The sequence below is a fragment of the Gigantopelta aegis genome, chromosome 6, assembly GCF_016097555.1.
Source record: "Gigantopelta aegis isolate Gae_Host chromosome 6, Gae_host_genome, whole genome shotgun sequence".
Lineage (NCBI taxonomy): Eukaryota > Metazoa > Mollusca > Gastropoda > Neomphalida > Peltospiridae > Gigantopelta > Gigantopelta aegis.
In genome coordinates this window covers 2,734,669-2,756,135 of record NC_054704.1, presented here as the reverse complement: position 1 = coordinate 2,756,135, position 21,467 = coordinate 2,734,669, and the positions used below count along the sequence as shown (strand labels likewise).

The window sequence follows — 21,467 nt, the reverse complement described above, 5'->3', positions numbered from 1 at the left end:
TAGTCGGCCGATGGCATTGTTTCTCTGCGGTTCACTGAGACGTGGCATGTCCTGGATTGTCAACTGTCGGCCAGATACAGAGGCCAGGCAAGCGAACACCCTGCACTTTTATACTGTCGGTGTTCATGTTGCACGTGCAGACAACGCACGTGCAGTGGTGACATGGTTTGCACGTGGCTGCGTTTTTGCGAATATTCACATTTTGGAACTTTATTGTACAGTAGCTGCGTTTTATCGAATGTAACCGTGGGAATGTGTTTGGGACATACAATGACCTTATATTCACAAAGCATGAACCGGTAGGAAACATAAAATCGGAGTTATAACCCATTTGTACCCTTTTGCGTTTCTTTTTTTGAAGAGTATATATATATATATATATATATATGTTGTAAAAACACCCTGTAATGTTATATAATAATATTTAAAATCAGCCAAAAAAGGTTCCACCTTCTTCAATTAACACTTTGGAGGAGGGAGTTGTAGTATTCATGCGTATGGGGTCATAATTTGGTTAGTTTTAGACACGTGTTTAACATTATCGCCTATGGTATTTCATTTGGTATAGTAGAACCTGGATATGTAAAAGCAACATGTCAGCGCCCGCTGTAACACGTGGAGGTGATGGAGCGAATGTCGGTGTGGGCGTGTTTGTGACGAGTGAACACCACCCGAACTGTGTCCTGCTGGGAATTAGAAAAGGGTCGTCAGGGGCTGGACTGTACGCTCTTCCCGGCGGACACCAGGAAAACGGGTGAATGAACTTAATTTGTAAATCAACCGGCAAGTTTGTGTTAGGGGAAGTAACTCCATGGTTACACGACTATACAGTATAGTATAATATAGTATACTGGTAGTTCATAGGTTCCACTTGACCAACTCCAAGGTAAAATCAGGTGGGATCCAGAACTGCGTTGGTGGTGCTGAGATGCACACCCCTTTCCCGAACTTCAGTACCCCGAACATTCACTGTTAGGAATTGATTTATATTTATAGAATTTTTTTTTTTTTTTTTTTTTTTTAACGAGTTCCATAAGTGTAATAATAAATGCATGGCTGTTAACTGTCCGTCGTGAGACGGATTTCCGTCGTCAGAGAAATTTTGAAAATTATTTTTTCAATCACTTCGGCCGTTTTCGGTTTCCGTAATGTCAAGCCGATCACTTCGGCCGTTTTCTTTGCCCCACTGACCCCCCCTTAGGTACCTATCGGATGGGTATAATCTACCATACATTTTGGGGCTGATGAACGGCCCCATTCCCCTAACGTAAATTCCCAATCCAATATCAAACCTTTTCCCAATTACGACCCAATAGTTTCCCAATAAAAATTCCCAAAGTTGCTCTTATCGCGGATACTTGAACTCATAAAATTTTTTAAAAATTTAGCTAATTGTATATTTAAAAAAAAGAAAAAAGACATCGAACAAGTTTCGTTTTGGTTTTCCAATCGATTACGAACACGTGACGAAAAAGTCTGACCTGGATATGCAAATTAGTTTTATCCTGTTTTGATAGTCTGTTGACGTGTTGTGTCGTAGTTTTTAGTAATAATGCCTACATTGTCTGATATAATACAGTTTTGGTAGAAGAATACAACTTTTGCGTTAACACATATTTGGGATCTATCGCAACACGTCTAATCCGCTATTTACATAGTCCGAACGGACGTAGAAAGTAAAGTAGGCTATTGACTTGATGTGCACCTTGCACTATCATTTGCTGTGCTATTTTAAGCAGACGATCTTATTTTGTAAAAAGGTGTGTACATATGTTTCGTACGTTTTTTTCTTCAAATATTTTATTATTATTTATATATTTAAAAAAAATCATTTTTGGTATAGTTTTTGTAATTAAAAAACAAAACAAAAAATGTTACTACAGTAGTTGTAAATTAAGTGAAAAAACCCCACCTTTAATTTAAATGTGGTACTCACTCCCTTTGAGGTATAATATCCGCCCGGTCCCCTCCATTATTATTTTTAGTTAGGGTTGTGGGTTAGGGTTAGGGTTAGGGTTGGGGTTGGGGTTGGGGTTGGGGTTGGGGTTGGGGTTGGGGTTGGGGTTGGGGTTGGGGTTGGGGTTGGGGGTTGGGGTTATGGCTGGGGTTAGGGCTAGGGTTGGAGTTAAGGTTAGGGTTAGGGGCCCCCCCCAATACAAAATCCTGCCTACGCCACTGCTATTTCCATTAATATAGGTTCACTGCAGGACCCATCAAATTAATGTTTTTGTCCAATAAAATAAATAACATGGTGTGAGATGGGAGAAATACATGTTTAAAATGGACGACAATTGTCGTATAAAACATTACCATTTTGAATGCCCTGTACCTTGAAATTTCAGTCACAACATTTTACTTTTAACAGCCATGTAAATGTATTGGTCGGCTGAGAGTTTGTAACTGGTGGAATGACTGAAATTGTAATAATAAATGTATTGGCCGGCCGAGTGTTTATAACTGGGGGAATGACTGAAACTGTAATAATAAATGTATTGGTCGGCCGAGTGTTTATAACTGGTGGAATGACTGAAATTGTAATAATAAATGTATTGGTCGGCCGAGTGTTTATAACTGGTGGTGTATTGGTCGGCCGAGTGTTTATAACTGGTGATGTATTGGTCGGCCGAGTGTTTATAACTGGTGATGTATTGGTCGGCCGAGTGTTTATAACTGGTGATGTATTGGTCGGCCGAGTGTTTATAACTGGTGATGTATTGGTCGGCCGAGTGTTTATAACTGGTGATGTATTGGTCGGCCGAGTGTTTATAACTGGTGATGTATTGGTCGGCCGAGTGTTTATAACTGGTGGATGGTCGGCCGAGTGTTTATAACTGGTGATGTATTGGTCGGCCGAGTGTTTATAACTGGTGGATTGGTCGGCCGAGTGTTTATAACTGGTGATGTATTGGTCGGCCGAGTGTTTATAACTGGTGATGTATTGGTCGGCCGAGTGTTTATAACTGGTGGATGTATTGGTCGGCCGAGTGTTTATAACTGGTGGATGGTCGGCCGAGTGTTTATAACTGGTGATGTATTGGTCGGCCGAGTGTTTATAACTGGTGGATGGTCGGCCGAGTGTTTATAACTGGTGGATGGTCGGCCGAGTGTTTATAACTGGTGGATGGTCGGCCGAGTGTTTATAACTGGTGGAATGACTGAAATTGTAATAATAAATGTATTGGTCGGCCGAGTGTTTATAACTGGTGGATGGTCGGCCGAGTGTTTATAACTGGTGATGTATTGGTCGGCCGAGTGTTTATAACTGGTGATGTATTGGTCGGCCGAGTGTTTATAACTGGTGGAATGACTGAAATTGTAATAATAAATGTATTGGTCGGCCGAGTGTTTATAACTGGTGGATGGTCGGCCGAGTGTTTATAACTGGTGATGTATTGGTCGGCCGAGTGTTTATAACTGGTGGATGGTCGGCCGAGTGTTTATAACTGGTGGATGGTCGGCCGAGTGTTTATAACTGGTGGATGGTCGGCCGAGTGTTTATAACTGGTGGAATGTATTGGTCGGCCGAGTGTTTATAACTGGTGGTGTATTGGTCGGCCGAGTGTTTATAACTGGTGGATTGGTCGGCCGAGTGTTTATAACTGGTGATGTAGTGTTTATAACTGGTGATGTATTGGTCGGCCGAGTGTTTATAACTGGTGATGTATTGGTCGGCCGAGTGTTTATAACTGGTGATGTATTGGTCGGCCGAGTGTTTATAACTGGTGGTCGGCCGAGTGTTTATAACTGGTGATGTATTGGCCGGCCGAGTGTTTATAACTGGTGATGTATTGGTCGGCCGAGTGTTTATAACTGGTGATGTATTGGTCGGCCGAGTGTTTATAACTGGTGGATGGTCGGCCGAGTGTTTATAACTGGTGGATGGTCGGCCGAGTGTTTATAACTGGTGGATGGTCGGCCGAGTGTTTATAACTGGTGGAATGACTGAAATTGTAATAATAAATGTATTGGTCGGCCGAGTGTTTATAACTGGTGGTGTATTGGTCGGCCGAGTGTTTATAACTGGTGGTGTATTGGTCGGCCGAGTGTTTATAACTGGTGATGTATTGGCCGGCCGAGTGTTTATAACTGGTGATGTATTGGCCGGCCGAGTGTTTATAACTGGTGATGTATTGGTCGGCCGAGTGTTTATAACTGGTGGTATGGTCGGCCGAGTGTTTATAACTGGTGATGTATTGGTCGGCCGAGTGTTTATAACTGGTGATGTATTGGTCGGCCGAGTGTTTATAACTGGTGATGTATTGGTCGGCCGAGTGTTTATAACTGGTGATGTATTGGCCGGCCGAGTGTTTATAACTGGTGATGTATTGGCGGCCGAGTGTTTATAACTGGTGGATGGTCGGCCGAGTGTTTATAACTGGTGGATGTATTGGTGTTTATAAGTGTTTATAACTGGTGATGTATTGGTCGGCCGAGTGTTTATAACTGGTGATGTATTGGCCGGCCGAGTGTTTATAACTGGTGGTATTGGTCGGCCGAGTGTTTATAACTGGTGATGTATTGGTCGGCCGAGTGTTTATAACTGGTGATGTATTGGTCGGCCGAGTGTTTATAACTGGTGATGTATTGGTCGGCCGAGTGTTTATAACTGGTGGATGGTCGGCCGAGTGTTTATAACTGGTGGATGGTCGGCCGAGTGTTTATAACTGGTGGATGGTCGGCCGAGTGTTTATAACTGGTGGATGGTCGGCCGAGTGTTTATAACTGGTGGATTGGTCGGCCGAGTGTTTATAACTGGTGGATTGGTCGGCCGAGTGTTTATAACTGGTGTATTGGAATAATAAATGTATTGGTCGGCCGAGTGTTTATAACTGGTGATGTATTGGTCGGCCGAGTGTTTATAACTGGTGATGTATTGGCCGGCCGAGTGTTTATAACTGGTGATGTATTGGCCGGCCGAGTGTTTATAACTGGTGATGTATTGGTCGGCCGAGTGTTTATAACTGGTGATGTATTGGCCGGCCGAGTGTTTATAACTGGTGATGTATTGGCCGGCCGAGTGTTTATAACTGGTGGATGGTCGGCCGAGTGTTTATAACTGGTGGATGGTCGGCCGAGTGTTTATAACTGGTGGATGGTCGGCCGAGTGTTTATAACTGGTGGATGGTCGGCCGAGTGTTTATAACTGGTGGATGGTCGGCCGAGTGTTTATAACTGGTGGATGGTCGGCCGAGTGTTTATAACTGGTGGATGGTCGGCCGAGTGTTTATAACTGGTGATGTATTGGTCGGCCGAGTGTTTATAACTGGTGATGTATTGGTCGGCCGAGTGTTTATAACTGGTGGATGGTCGGCCGAGTGTTTATAACTGGTGATGTATTGGTCGGCCGAGTGTTTATAACTGGTGATGTATTGGCGGCCGAGTGTTTATAACTGGTGATGTATAACTGGTGATGTATTGGTCGGCCGAGTGTTTATAACTGGTGGATGTATTGGTCGGCCGAGTGTTTATAACTGGTGGATGGTCGGCCGAGTGTTTATAACTGGTGGTATTGGTCGGCCGAGTGTTTATAACTGGTGGATGGTCGGCCGAGTGTTTATAACTGGTGGATGGACTGAAATTGTAATAATAAATGTATTGGTCGGCCGAGTGTTTATAACTGGTGATGTATTGGTCGGCCGAGTGTTTATAACTGGTGATGTATTGGTCGGCCGAGTGTTTATAACTGGTGATGTATTGGTCGGCCGAGTGTTTATAACTGGTGATGTATTGGTCGGCCGAGTGTTTATAACTGGTGATGTATTGGTCGGCCGAGTGTTTATAACTGGTGGATGTATTGGTCGGCCGAGTGTTTATAACTGGTGGATGGTCGGCCGAGTGTTTATAACTGGTGGATGGTCGGCCGAGTGTTTATAACTGGTGGATGGTCGGCCGAGTGTTTATAACTGGTGGAGTGTTTATAACTGGTGGATGGTCGGCCGAGTGTTTATAACTGGTGGATGGTCGGCCGAGTGTTTATAACTGGTGGTGTATTGGTCGGCCGAGTGTTTATAACTGGTGGTGTATTGGTCGGCCGAGTGTTTATAACTGGTGATGTATTGGTCGGCCGAGTGTTTATAACTGGTGATGTATGAGTGTTTATAATAACTGGTGGTGTATTGGTGGTATGGCCGAGTGTTTATAACTGGTGATGTATTGGTCGGCCGAGTGTTTATAAGTGGTGGATGGTCGGCCGAGTGTTTATAACTGGTGGTATGGTAGTGTTTATAACTGGTGATGGGTCGGCCGAGTGTTTATAACTGGTGATGTATTGGAGTGTTTATAACTGGTGCCGGTCGGCCGAGTGTTTATAACTGGTGGTGTATGGTCGGCCGAGTGTTTATAACTGGTGATGTATTGGTCGGCCGAGTGTTTATAACTGGTGATGTATTGGTCGGCCGAGTGTTTATAACTGGTGATGGCCGAGCCGATGGCCGAGTTTTATAACTGGTGTATTGGTCGGCCGAGTGTTTATAACTGGTGATGTATTGGTCGGCCGAGTGTTTATAACTGGTGATGTATTGGCCGGCCGAGTGTTTATAACTGGTGGATGGTCGGCCGAGTGTTTATAACTGGTGATGTATTGGCCGGCCGAGTGTTTATAACTGGTGGATGGTCGGCCGAGTGTTTATAACTGGTGATGTATTGGTCGGCCGAGTGTTTATAACTGGTGATGTATTGGTCGGCCGAGTGTTTATAACTGGTGGATTGGTCGGTGTTTATAACTGGTGATGGGTCGGCCGAGTGTTTATAACTGGTGGATGTATTGGTCGGCCGAGTGTTTATAACTGGTGGATGGTCGGCCGAGTGTTTATAACTGGTGGATGGTCGGCCGAGTGTTTATAACTGGTGATGTATTGGTCGGCCGAGTGTTTATAACTGGTGATGTATTGGTCGGCCGAGTGTTTATAACTGGTGATGTATTGGTCGGCCGAGTGTTTATAACTGGTGATGTATTGGTCGGCCGAGTGTTTATAACTGGTGGTATGGTCGGCCGAGTGTTTATAACTGGTGGATGGTATTGGTCGGCCGAGTGTTTATAACTGGTGGATGGTCGGCCGAGTGTTTATAACTGGTGGTATTGGTCGGCCGAGTGTTTATAACTGGTGGATGGTATTGGTCGGTCGGCCGAGTGTTTATAACTGGTGATGTATTGGTCGGCCGAGTGTTTATAACTGGTGATGTATTGGTCGGCCGAGTGTTTATAACTGGTGATGTATTGGTCGGCCGAGTGTTTATAACTGGTGATGTATTGGTCGGCCGAGTGTTTATAACTGGTGGATGGTCGGCCGAGTGTTTATAACTGGTGATGTATTGGTCGGCCGAGTGTTTATAACTGGTGGATGGTCGGCCGAGTGTTTATAACTGGTGGATGGTCGGCCGAGTGTTTATAACTGGTGGATGGATTGGTCGGCCGAGTGTTTATAACTGGTGGATGGTCGGCCGAGTGTTTATAACTGGTGGATGGTCGGCCGAGTGTTTATAACTGGTGGTATTGGTCGGCCGAGTGTTTATAACTGGTGATGTATTGGTCGGCCGAGTGTTTATAACTGGTGATGTATTGGCCGGCCGAGTGTTTATAACTGGTGATGTATTGGTCGGCCGAGTGTTTATAACTGGTGATGTATTGGCCGGCCGAGTGTTTATAACTGTTACTTTCTGTTGTTAACCTTTATATAAAGATCAAGGCATGAACAGGATTACTTTCTGTTGTTAACCTTTATATAAAGATCAAGGCATGAACAGGATTACTTTCTGTTAACCTTTATATAAAGATCAAGGCATGAACAGGATTACTTTCTGTTAACCTTTATATAAAGATCAAGGCATGAACAGGATTACTTTCTGTTGTTAACCTTTATATAAAGATCAAGGCATGAACAGGATTACTTTCTGTTGTTAACCTTTATATAAAGATCAAGGCATGAACAGGATTACTTTCTGTTGATCAAGGCATGAACAGGATTACTTTCTGTTGTTAACCTTTATATAAAGATCAAGGCATGAACAGGATTACTTTCTGTTGTTAACCTTTATATAAAGATCAAGGCATGAACAGGATTACTTTCTGTTGTTAACCTTTATATAAAGATCAAGGCATGAACAGGATTACTTTCTGTTAACCTTTATATAAAGATCAAGGCATGAACAGGATTACTTTCTGTTGTTAACAGGATTACTTTCTGTTGTTATTTATATAAAGATCAAGGCATGAACAGGATTACTTTCTGTTGTTAACCTTTATATAAAGATCAAGGCATGAACAGGATTACTTTCTGTTGTTAATCTTTATATAAAGAAGGCATGAACAGGATTACTTTCTGTTAACCTTTATATAAAGATCAAGGCATGAACAGGATTACTTTCTGTTTAACCTTTATATAAAGAAGGCATGAACAGGCAACCTTTATATAAAGATCAAGGCAAACAGGATTACTTTCTGTTGTTAACCTTTATATAAAGATCAAGGCATGAACAGGATTACTTTCAGGATTACTTTCTGAACAGGATTACTTTCTGTTAACCTTTATATAAAGATCAAGGCATGAACAGGATTACTTTCTGTTGTTAACCTTTATATAAAGATCAAGGCATGAACAGGATTACTTTCTGTTGTTAACCTTTATATAAAGATCAAGGCATGAACAGGATTACTTTCTGTTGTTAACCTTTATATAAAGATCAAGGCATGAACAGGATTACTTTCTGTTAACCTTTATATAAAGATCAAGGCATGAACAGGATTACTTTCTGTTAAGCTTTATATAAAGATCAAGGCATGAACAGGATTACTTTCTGTTATTTATATAAAGATCAAGGCATGAACAGGATTACTTTCTGTTGTTAATCTTTATATAAAGATCAAGGCATGAACAGGATTACTTTCTGTTGTTAACCTTTATATAAAGATCAAGGCATGAACAGGATTTCTGTTTTTATATGTTAATTACTTTATATAAAGATCAAGGCTGAACAGGATTACTTTCTGTTGTTATATAAAGATATAAAGATCAAGGCATGAACAGGATTACTTTCTGTTGTTAACCTTTATATAAAGATCAAGGCATGAACAGGATTACTTTCTGTTGTTAACCTTTATATAAAGATCAAGGCATGAACAGGATTACTTTCTGTTGTTAACCTTTATATAAAGATCAAGGCATGAACAGGATTACTTTCTGTTGTTAATCTTTATATAAAGATCAAGGCATGAACAGGATTACTTTCTGTTAACCTTTATATAAAGATCAAGGCATGAACAGGATTACTTTATATAAAGATCAAGGCATGAACAGGATTTTCTGTTAACCTTTATATAAAGATCAAGGCATGAACAGGATTACTTTCTGTTGTTAATTTTTATATAAAGATCAAGGCATGAACAGGATTACTTTCTGTTGTTAACCTTTATATAAAAGATCAAGGCATGAACAGGATTACTTTCTGTTGGCATGAACCTTTATATAAAGATCAAGGCATGAACAGGATTACTTTCTGTTGTTAACCTTTATATAAAGATCAAGGCATGAACAGGATTACTTTCTGTTGTTATATAAAGATCAAGGCATGAACAGGATTACTTTCTGTTGTTAACCTTTATATAAAGATCAAGGCATGAACAGGATTACTTTCTGTTGTTAACCTTTATATAAAGATCAAGGCATGAACAGGATTACTTTCTGTTGTTAACCTTTATATAAAGATCAAGGCATGAACAGGATTACTTTCTGTTGTTAATCTTTATATAAAGATCAAGGCATGAACAGGATTACTTTCTGTTGTTAACCTTTATATAAAGATCAAGGCATGAACAGGATTACTTTCTGTTGTTAACCTTTATATAAAGATCAAGGCATGAACAGGATTACTTTCTGTTGTTAACCTTTATATAAAGATCAAGGCATGAACAGGATTACTTTCTGTTGTTAACCTTTATATAAAGATCAAGGCATGAACAGGATTACTTTCTGTTGTTAACCTTTATATAAAGATCAAGGCATGAACAGGATTACTTTCTGTTGTTAACCTTTATATAAAGATCAAGGCATGAACAGGATTACTTTCTGTTGTTAATCTTTATATAAAGATCAAGGCATGAACAGGATTACTTTCTGTTAACCTTTATATAAAGATCAAGGCATGAACAGGATTACTTTCTGTTGTTAACCTTTATATAAAGATCAAGGCATGAACAGGATTACTTTCTGTTGTTAACCTTTATATAAAGATCAAGGCATGAACAGGATTACTTTCTGTTGTTAACCTTTATATAAAGATCAAGGCATGAACAGGATTACTTTCTGTTGTTAACCTTTATATAAAGATCAAGGCATGAACAGGATTACTTTCTGTTGTTAACCTTTATATAAAGATCAAGGCATGAACAGGATTACTTTCTGTTGTTAACCTTTATATAAAGATCAAGGCATGAACAGGATTACTTTCTGTTGTTAACCTTTATATAAAGATCAAGGCATGAACAGGATTACTTTCTGTTGTTAACCTTTATATAAAGATCAAGGCATGAACAGGATTACTTTCTTTATATAAAGATCAAGGCATGAACAGGATTACTTTAACCTTTATATAAAGATCAAGGCATGAACAGGATTACTTTCTGTTGTTAACCTTTATATAAAGATCAAGGCATGAACAGGATTACTTTCTGTTGTTAACCTTTATATAAAGATCAAGGCATGAACAGGATTACTTTCTGTTGTTAACCTTTATATAAAGATCAAGGCATGAACAGGATTACTTTCTGTCTTTCTGTTTATTACTTTCTGTATATACCTTTATATAAAGATCAAGGCATGAACAGGATTACTTTCTGTTGTTAACCTTTATATAAAGATCAAGGCATGAACAGGATTACTTTCTGTTGTTAACCTTTATATAAAGATCAAGGCATGAACAGGATTACTTTCTGTTGTTAACCTTTATATAAAGATCAAGGCATGAACAGGATTACTTTCTGTTGTTAACAGGATTACTTTATATAAAAGATCAAGGCATGAACAGGATTACTTTCTGTTGTTAAACCTTTATATAAAGATCAAGGCATGAACAGGATTACTTTCTGTTGTTAACCTTTATATAAAGATCAAGGCATGAACAGGATTACTTTCTGTTGTTAACCTTTATATAAAGATCAAGGCATGAACAGGATTACTTTCTGTTGTTAACCTTTATATAAAGATCAAGGCATGAACAGGATTACTTTCTGTTGTTAACCTTTATATAAAGATCAAGGCATGAACAGGATTACTTTCTGTTGTTAATCTTTATATAAAGATCAAGGCATGAACAGGATTACTTTCTGTTAACCTTTATATAAAGATCAAGGCATGAACAGGATTACTTTCTGTTGTTAACCTTTATATAAAGATCAAGGCATGAACAGGATTACTTTCTGTTGTTAACCTTTATATAAAGATCAAGGCATGAACAGGATTACTTTCTGTTGTTAACCTTTATATAAAGATCAAGGCATGAACAGGATTACTTTCTGTTGTTAACCTTTATATAAAGATCAAGGCATGAACAGGATTACTTTCTGTTGTTAACCTTTATATAAAGATCAAGGCATGAACAGGATTACTTTCTGTTGTTAATCTTTATATAAAGATCAAGGCATGAACAGGATTACTTTCTGTTAACCTTTATATAAAGATCAAGGCATGAACAGGATTACTTTCTGTTAACCTTTATATAAAGATCAAGGCATGAACAGGATTACTTTCTGTTGTTAATCTTTATATAAAGATCAAGGCATGAACAGGATTACTTTCTGTTGTTTATATAAAGATCAAGGCATGAACAGGATTACTTTCTTTATATAAAGATCAAGGCATGAACAGGATTACTTTCTGTTGTTAACCTTTATATAAAGATCAAGGCATGAACAGGATTACTTTCTGTTAACCTTTATATAAAGATCAAGGCATGAACAGGATTACTTTCTGTTGTTAACCTTTATAAAAGATCAAGGCATGAACAGGATTACTTTCTGTTAACCTTTATATAAAGATCAAGGCATGAACAGGATTACTTTCTGTTGTTTTTTATATAAAGATCAAGGCATGAACAGGATTACTTTCTGTTGTTAACCTTTATATAAAGATCAAGGCATGAACAGGATTACTTTCTGTTGTTAATCTTTATATAAAGATCAAGGCATGAACAGGATTACTTTCTGTTGTTAACCTTTATATAAAGATCAAGGCATGAACAGGATTACTTTCTGTTGTTAACCTTTATATAAAGATCAAGGCATGAACAGGATTACTTTCTGTTGTTAACCTTTATATAAAGATCAAGGCATGAACAGGATTACTTTCTGTTGTTAACCTTTATATATGAACAGGATTACTTTCTGTTGTTAACCTTTATATAAAGATCAAGGCATGAACAGGATTACTTTCTGTTGTTAACCTTTATATAAAGATCAAGGCATGAACAGGATTACTTTCTGTTGTTAACCTTTATATAAAGATCAAGGCATGAACAGGATTACTTTCTGTTGTTAACCTTTATATAAAGATCAAGGCATGAACAGGATTACTTTCTGTTGAACAGGATTACTTTCTTTATATAAAGATCAAGGCATGAACAGGATTACTTTCTGTTGTTAACCTTTATATAAAGATCAAGGCATGAACAGGATTACTTTCTGTTGTTAACCTTTATATAAAGATCAAGGCATGAACAGGATTACTTTCTGTTGTTAACCTTTATATAAAGATCAAGGCAGGATTACTTTCTGTTAACCTTTATATAAAAGATCAAGGCATGAACAGGATTACTTTCTGTTGTTAACCTTTATATAAAGATCAAGGCATGAACAGGATTACTTTCTGTTGTTAACCTTTATATAAAGATCAAGGCATGAACAGGATTACTTTCTGTTGTTAACCTTTATATAAAGATCAAGGCATGAACAGGATTACTTTCTGTTGTTAACCTTTATATAAAGATCAAGGCATGAACAGGATTACTTTCTGTTGTTAATCTTTATATAAAGATCAAGGCATGAACAGGATTACTTTCTGTTGTTAACCTTTATATAAAGATCAAGGCATCAAGGCATGAACAAAGATTACTTTCTGTTGTTAATCTTTATATAAAGATCAAGGCATGAACAGGATTACTTTCTGTTGTTAACCTTTATATAAAGATCAAGGCATGAACAGGATTACTTTCTGTTGTTAACCTTTATATAAAGATCAAGGCATGAACAGGATTACTTTCTGTTGTTAACCTTTATATATAAAGATCAAGGCATGAACAGGATTACTTTCTGTTGTTAACCTTTATATAAAGATCAAGGCATGAACAGGATTACTTTCTGTTGTTAACCTTTATATAAAGATCAAGGCATGAACAGGATTACTTTCTGTTGTTAATCTTTATATAAAGATCAAGGCATGAACAGGATTACTTTCTGTTGTTAACCTTTATATAAAGATCAAGGCATGAACAGGATTACTTTCTGTTGTTAACCTTTATATAAAGATCAAGGCATGAACAGGATTACTTTCTGTTGTTAACCTTTATATAAAGATCAAGGCATGAACAGGATTACTTTCTGTTGTTAACCTTTATATAAAGATCAAGGCATGAACAGGATTACTTTCTGTTGTTAACCTTTATATAAAGATCAAGGCATGAACAGGATTACTTTCTGTTGTTAACCTTTATATAAAGATCAAGGCATGAACAGGATTACTTTCTGTTGTTAACCTTTATATAAAGATCAAGGCATGAACAGGATTACTTTCTGTTGTTAACCTTTATATAAAGATCAAGGCATGAACAGGATTACTTTCTGTTGTTAACCTTTATATAAAGATCAAGGCATGAACAGGATTACTTTCTGTTGTTAACCTTTATATAAAGATCAAGGCATGAACAGGATTACTTTCTGTTGTTAATCTTTATATAAAGATTCCCCACCTTTATATAAAGATTGAACAGGATTACTTTCTGTTGTTAACCTTTATATAAAGATCAAGGCATGAACAGGATTACTTTCTGTTGTTAACAAGGCATGAACAGGATTACTTTCTGTTGTTAACCTTTATATAAAGATCAAGGCATGAACAGGATTACTTTCTGTTGTTAACCTTTATATAAAGATCAAGGCATGAACAGGATTACTTTCTGTTAACCTTTATATAAAGATCAAGGCATGAACAGGATTACTTTCTGTTGTTAATCTTTATATAAAGATCAAGGCATGAACAGGATTACTTTCTGTTGTTAACCTTTATATAAAGATCAAGGCATGAACAGGATTACTTTCTGTTGTTAACCTTTATATAAAGATCAAGGCATGAACAGGATTACTTTCTGTTGTTAACCTTTATATAAAGATCAAGGCATGAACAGGATTACTTTCTGTTGTTAACCTTTCCAGGTCCATAGTGACAACACAACACCGACAAGACAACTTATTTGTACTTAGGGCAGGGAACTAGTTTAGGAGCCTGGTGATCCAGTATAAAATGAAACTATCGGTACATAGTGTTTCTAAAGTGTGGTAAAAACAGTGTGATACAAAATGTGTGTTTAAACAGGGAAATACCGTCCAAGAAATAACTAGAGATTGTCTCGATAACTATTACGTTTCAGACGAATGTGCGTTTTTAGAATGACAAAAAAGCCTTTTTGAGCTATTACACAAATCTAGATGACCAGAACCACGTCAGGTGTACGAAAATTGACATTCTAAATAATAAAATTTAAGTACTTTTAATTTAAGTTATATGAAAAAAACCCGGCTTTAATTGTGAAAAATACGTGTATAAAAACTAAGGTCTGTCATTTTAAAAGTATCATATTATAGACACATTTGGTGAGGTCAGAAAGGATTTTATCCCCTGTGCAAGTGCGTGTTTGTATATAATATTTAAACCTGATATAAAAATAAATATATTATACAGGTATATTCATATAGATACACACAATATCTGGAGTGAGGGGTGGGGGATTCCTAGTGGAGGAGGGCACACTATATAATTATAATGGGGAGATACAAGCCACATTTTTATTTTTATATATATATATATATATATATATATATATATATATAGAGTTGGTAAAAATAAACCGTACACTTATATCCCTCTCCCACCGATTCCTACACAATCATTGTGTACGACGTACACAATTAATATAGCATATCTCACCGTAATTTCACTTGAAATCCATATTTCGTAAAAGGTACAATTTTTTAATTACAAGATTTTCTTCAAATACATTCAGGTGCATTAGTAATGTTCACAAAAGAAAATTCAACAGCAATTTTGCATTGGAATTTTTCCAGCATTCTCAAAACGGGAACGTCGTTTACCCAGGTTATGGTTATTGTAAGGAGATGCAAAGTGACGTCATTAGAATACTGACGTCATTCAAATTCAAAATTAGCTATATTATTACAATGCTTCGCCACATTAAAATAAAAACTGGTCAATTAACCTTTAGGTCTCACTACACGGATGTCATCTGCCATTAAAACCCATGTTAAATTGACCAACTTCAAACGAAGATTGCCAATAGAACGGGTTCTCGTTGGCACTAACAACATACACCATTGCGAACATACATTATATCAGCATTTATTTTCACTCCAAAATTGAGAACATTTCCGTCTCAGTTTTTTGTTATATGACCGCATCTGGCTGTAGTACCGGTCGGAACAGGTGGTTCATTAACCGATTCTCTCCGGCTGTCATTTGCGCTGTATACCCATGTCCCAAAAGGTCGATGCACAATATTACAGAATAACATGGGCAAAATACAGTCAGAAGGCTTACCATTAAACATACATATTGTTTTAATTCTTCACCATTTCCTAGAAGTGAATAGGTGAACCATAACATGTGTCACAATTAGGAACTATAGTGGACCGTGATCAATGAACTCTCACCCGGAAGTGATCTGTGTAGTGAGACCTCACCACTGTCAGATTTCTATAACAAGCAGACAACGCCGTCTCTATTGGTGGGTATATTTTTATTTTTCATAATTCTAGACAGAATATTAATTTTAAGTTTTAAAAGATGAAAGAAAGAAAGACTGTCGTCGTCCTTAATAGCAAGAGGGTTTTTTTATAAACCATCCCACAGACAGGATAGCACATACCACGGCCTTTGATATACCAGTCGTGGTGCACTGTCTGGAACAATTCCAGACCGACCGCACATCATGTGAGCGCTTTACCACTGGGATACTTTACCACTGGGCTACTTTACCGCTGGGCTACTTTATCATTGGACTACTTTACCGCTGCGCTACTTTACCGCTGGGCTACTTTACCGCTGGGCTACTTTACCACTGGACTACTTTACCACTGGGCTTGTTGTTTAAAAATGTATCCAACTTGCTTTCGCTCGTTTTAAAACAACTCGTTGTAAGATAAATGATATCTAACGGCCGGTCATGTAGTATTCTCTATGTCTGTTCAAACATAACACATGCTATTTTCACAAACGGGTGTGTAATAATTGTTGTTTTCAAATCCTGGTGATATAAAATTAGTTGGGTTTAGGACACGTTTTTTGCACTTTGGTCATCTATAAGTATAAAGTTTTATTTGTAGTTTAGAAATTCGCCTAATTGTGTTTTGCTTTTATAATTCTCTTACACATACTAACATGTATTAATTAAAATCGTAATGTCTTGCGATCACAATATACTGGTATACTGTGCCAACATTATGAAATGCAGTCTCAAGGTTATGTGGTTTAATAGTCGCTACAGTCTGCGTGCGTTTTTCTTTAAATAATGCAGTTCTTGAACATAATTCCAATCAGCAAATACTCTTTGTTATAAATGCTTTGATTGGTTGAAATAATATTATGTGACTTTAAAAATGACGTACATAACAGTATGAATCTCAATTTGGCATGACAATGCTTAAAAAAACAAAATTGATCGTTTTAGTGTATTTATTTATTTCAAATTAATAAAATTGGTTAATGTTCAGTCAGTAAATGCTTTTTTTGTTGTTGTACTAATGATTATGAGAATATGATAGAAAAGGCGGAACCACAGAATGAGGATTCCCATTAGAATCAATAGATTAGATGTTTAACGACACCCCAGCACGAAACAGTCATCGGCTATTGGGTATCAAACTATGGTAAATCCAAAACATTAAGTGATGATCAACATCAAGTTTAAAATTCAACAGTTTAATAAAAAACAGTGTATATGCATGCATAAAATTGAATTAAACTGTATTTGCATTCAGGCCGTATGAGGATATATACATAGAGCAGTCAGTATAGTTGTAACAAGACGCCACTAGAGCACATTGATTTTCTATCTTACTATCGGCTATTGGATGTCAAACATATGGTCATTCTGATATTGTTTTTAGAGGAAACCCGCTGTCGCCACATAGGCTACTCTTTTACGACAGGTAGCAAGGGATCTTTTATTTGCCCTTCCCACAGGCAGGATAGCACAAACCATGGCCTTTGTTGAACCAGTTATGGATCACTGGTCGATGCAAGTGGTTTACACCTACCCATTGAGCCTTGCGGAGACCTCACTCAGGGTTTGGAGTCGGTATCTGGATTAAAAATCCCATGCCTCGACTGGGATCCGAACCCAGTACCTACAAGCATGTAGACCGATGGCCTAACCACGACGCCACCGAGGCCGATAAAGAAGGGGAAAAAGGGCAAAAAGACGAAGAAGAAGCACTTGTTCAAAAATTAATTTAGGTAGGAATCAAAAAAATAATAATACATAATGCAACCCTATAAGCACCCCCGAATGTTAAATACCAGTCACGTATTATAATATAAAGATATTTGGTGTCACACATGTTAACGTTTTGTATTTAAAAAGCTATTGAATGTTTGACGCCACCCGTGCTGTTTGGTGCTGAAGTAATTAAAAAGTCAGAAGATGGGATGAAGATCATGTATGGTTGTAAAGATGATTTCAAATTACGAGAAGGAAATCCGACAGCAACGTGTTCTCGCCAAACTGGAGTCTGGGAACTGTCTACCATGATCTGTGATCGTAAGTTGTTATTACCTACATTGTAATCATCTGCAATTTAACTATTTTATTGTTTGTTCAGGAACTCTCTACCATGATCTGTGATCGTAAGTTGTTGTTACCTACATTGTAATCATCTACAATTTAACTATTTTATTGTTTGTTCAGGAACTCTCTACCATGAGGTGTGATCGTAAGTTGTTATTACCTACATTGTAATCATCTACAATTTAACTTTTATTGTTTACCTAGGAACTCTTTACCATGATATGTGATAGTACGATTATGTTATCTCCATTGTAAAAACTATGATTCAACTTGTGTTTTCTATCTGGGAACTCTACCATGATACGTGATCGTGAGACTATTACCTAGGTCGTATACATTTACATTTTCACTATTGTATCGTGTGTCTGTGAAACATCTACCATGACATGTGGTCGTAAGACGTTATTACCTACTGGTGTATTGTAATGTTATTACCTAGATTATAATCATCTACAATTCAGCTACTCTATTTTGGCCCATGATATATGTATCACCAATCGTGCATTGCAATATTTTACTCTCTTTTAACGTATGTTTTCTTTCAAGTCTTTGATTACCAAGATACAAATGTGACCTATTCAAATCGAAATTTTCATATCTTTTGTTTTTGTATACCATCTTCTTTGGTTTTCGTATCTAACTGACATAAATCTTAAATAAATGTTCCAGCGATATTTAAAGCACTAAAGGCATGGTCACACGGAAAGAAATAGCGTTAGGTATAAATGAATGAACTTATTTTGTCAGATTAATAGCTATGCAGCATCTGATGACTATTTGGATTTTCACCAATAGACGAGCCACCCCCTCTAAAACAGCCCCTCGTGGAATAGTATCTGCTATATGTTAACTTTTACTCGTATAATATTACCAATGTGTGTTAACTTTCACTTTTGTAATATTATCTATGTTAACTTTCACTCGTGTAATATTGTCTATGTTAACGTTCACTGTTGTAATTTTACCTACGTTGACTTTCACTCGTGTAATATTATCTATGTTAAATTTCATTCTTGTAATACTATTTATCTTAACTTTCACTCGTGTGATATTATCTGTTAACTTTCACTCGCGTAATACTATCTGTTAACTTTCACTCTTGTAATATTATCTGTTAACTTTCACTCGTGTGATATTATCTGTTAACTTTCACTCGCGTAATACTATCTGTTAACTTTCACTCTTGTAATATTATCTGTTAACTTTCACTCGTGTGATATTATCTGTTAACTTTCACTCGCGTAATACTATCTGTTAACTTTCACTCGCGTAATACTATCTGTTAACTTTCACTCTTGTAATATTATCTGTTAACTTTCACTCGTGTGATATTATCTGTTAACTTTCACTCGCGTAATACTATCTGTTAACTTTCACTCGCGTAATACTATCTGTTAACTTTCACTCTTGTAATATTATCTGTTAACTTTCACTCGTGTGATATTATCTATGTTAACTTTCACTCGTATGATATCTATGTTAACTTTCACACTTGTAATATTATCTATGTTAACTTTCACTCGTGTAATACTATCTATATTAACTTTCACTCTTGTAATATTATCTATTTTAACTTTCACTAGCGTAATATTGTCTATGTTAACTTTCCCTCGTGTAATACTATTTATGTTAACTTTCAATCTTGTAATATTATCTATGTTAACTTTCACTAGTGTGATATTATCTACTAGTATGTTAACTTTCGCTCTTGTAATATTATCTATGTTAACTCACTCGTGTGATATTATCTGTTAACTTTCACTCGTGTAATATTATCTATGTTAACTCACTCGTGTGATATTATCTGTTAACTTTCGCTCTTGTAATATTATCTATGTTAACTCACTCGTGTGATATTATCTGTTAACTTTCACTCGTGTAATATTATCAATGCGTGTTAGCTTTCACTCATATAATATTTTCCATGTGTCTTGACTTTCACTCGTGTAATATTTTCCATGTAATTTTAACTATGTCTGTTAATTTAGACTCTTGTAATATTATCTATGTATGTTACCTTCCTCTTATATACCTCTGCGCGTGCTGTAACCTCGCCGTGGTGCAGGGGTGTAACATTCTCTTTGAGAATGGTCAATACAGCACAAATTGAAATACTGAGTAAACGTCATTGTCTATCTGTGATATTTGTATTTTTGCACAGTTCTTTACACTGTTTTTATTTAAATCTTGAATTTTTATATTGATGTTGATCATCACCTTGTTTGTTTGCATTACCATAGTTTGACACCCAATAGCCGATGTATTTTTCGTGCTGGGGTGTCGTTAAACATTCATTCATTCATTCATTCCTCTTATATAATACTGTCTATGTTAACTTAAACTCATGTAATATTATCTGTTAACTTTGATTTGTGTAATATTATCTGTGTATGTTAACTATCATACATGTATTATTGTCTATGTATATTAACTTTCAGTCATGTAATACTGTCTATGTGTGTTAACTATCATACATGTATTATTGTCTATGTATGTTAACTTTCAGTCATGTAATATTGTCTATGTGTGTTAACTTTCACTCGTGTAATATGAAGTGTCTTTTATTCCAACAGCAACTCTTTCTTACAACAAAATCGAGAATCGTGCATACTTCTACGCTGGGACGAAATCAACCGTGAAGGTTTCTGGGTTCGAGGTACCTTGCCAGAGGTTTGGTTCACAGGACCCCCACAGTCACAAAAGGTTTAACATCTACCCGTACTATTTCCACGCTGACAGTATGACAGAGGTGAACAATTACTGTAGCGATCCGGACAGTGACGGCCGCCTCTGGTGTTACACGACAGACCCTGACGACAGGTGGGAGTACTGCGGTGTACCCTTGTGTGATCCAGGTACTATCAGCTATGCTTATGATATACCATTTCTACAATAGTATGTGTCAATCACAAGTCAGTAGTGGTTGCCGTGGTGGTCATTTGCCGTCGATTTCTTGGGGCACAGTGGTCACACGTGGTGTGTATATATAAGGAAATCATATAATATCTGACATTTTCAGTGCAATCAAAGTATGTGATATTTTTCAGATCACATACTTTTAAGAATTTGATAACGTTGCAAATTGGATGTAAATTAATCGAGATCACGACACTAGGTTTATTGCCATTTAAGCAAACGTACTAGGGTGACACTCCATAATTGACGTATGCATTCATGATCATCAAATAAAAACATTTCAATAGCAATTTCACACTGAAAGCTGTCCAGCGTTCATGAAAAAACATACTTTAAGCACTAGTTTATTTTTTATGTAAGGACATCCAAAATGACGTCATTCGAGTTTGACACAGCGCCACATCTTCTTACATCATTTGAATATCTATAAATGACGGACTGGAATTAAAGTTTACAAACACATGTATTAAGCTTGAGATTATATGATA

At 37.0% G+C, this 21,467-nt stretch overlaps 1 protein-coding gene across 1 annotated transcript in view; it reads left to right on the top strand.

The window, feature by feature from the left end:
- The first annotated feature begins 593 nt into the window (after positions 1-593).
- LOC121375607 (nucleotide triphosphate diphosphatase NUDT15-like) overlaps positions 594-21,467 on the top strand; it is a 24,496-nt gene continuing 3,622 nt past the window's right edge. The window contains exon 1 of the mRNA XM_041503149.1: positions 594-754. Coding sequence (XP_041359083.1) covers positions 594-754 — 161 coding nt within the window. The remainder of the gene's footprint in view (positions 755-21,467) is intronic.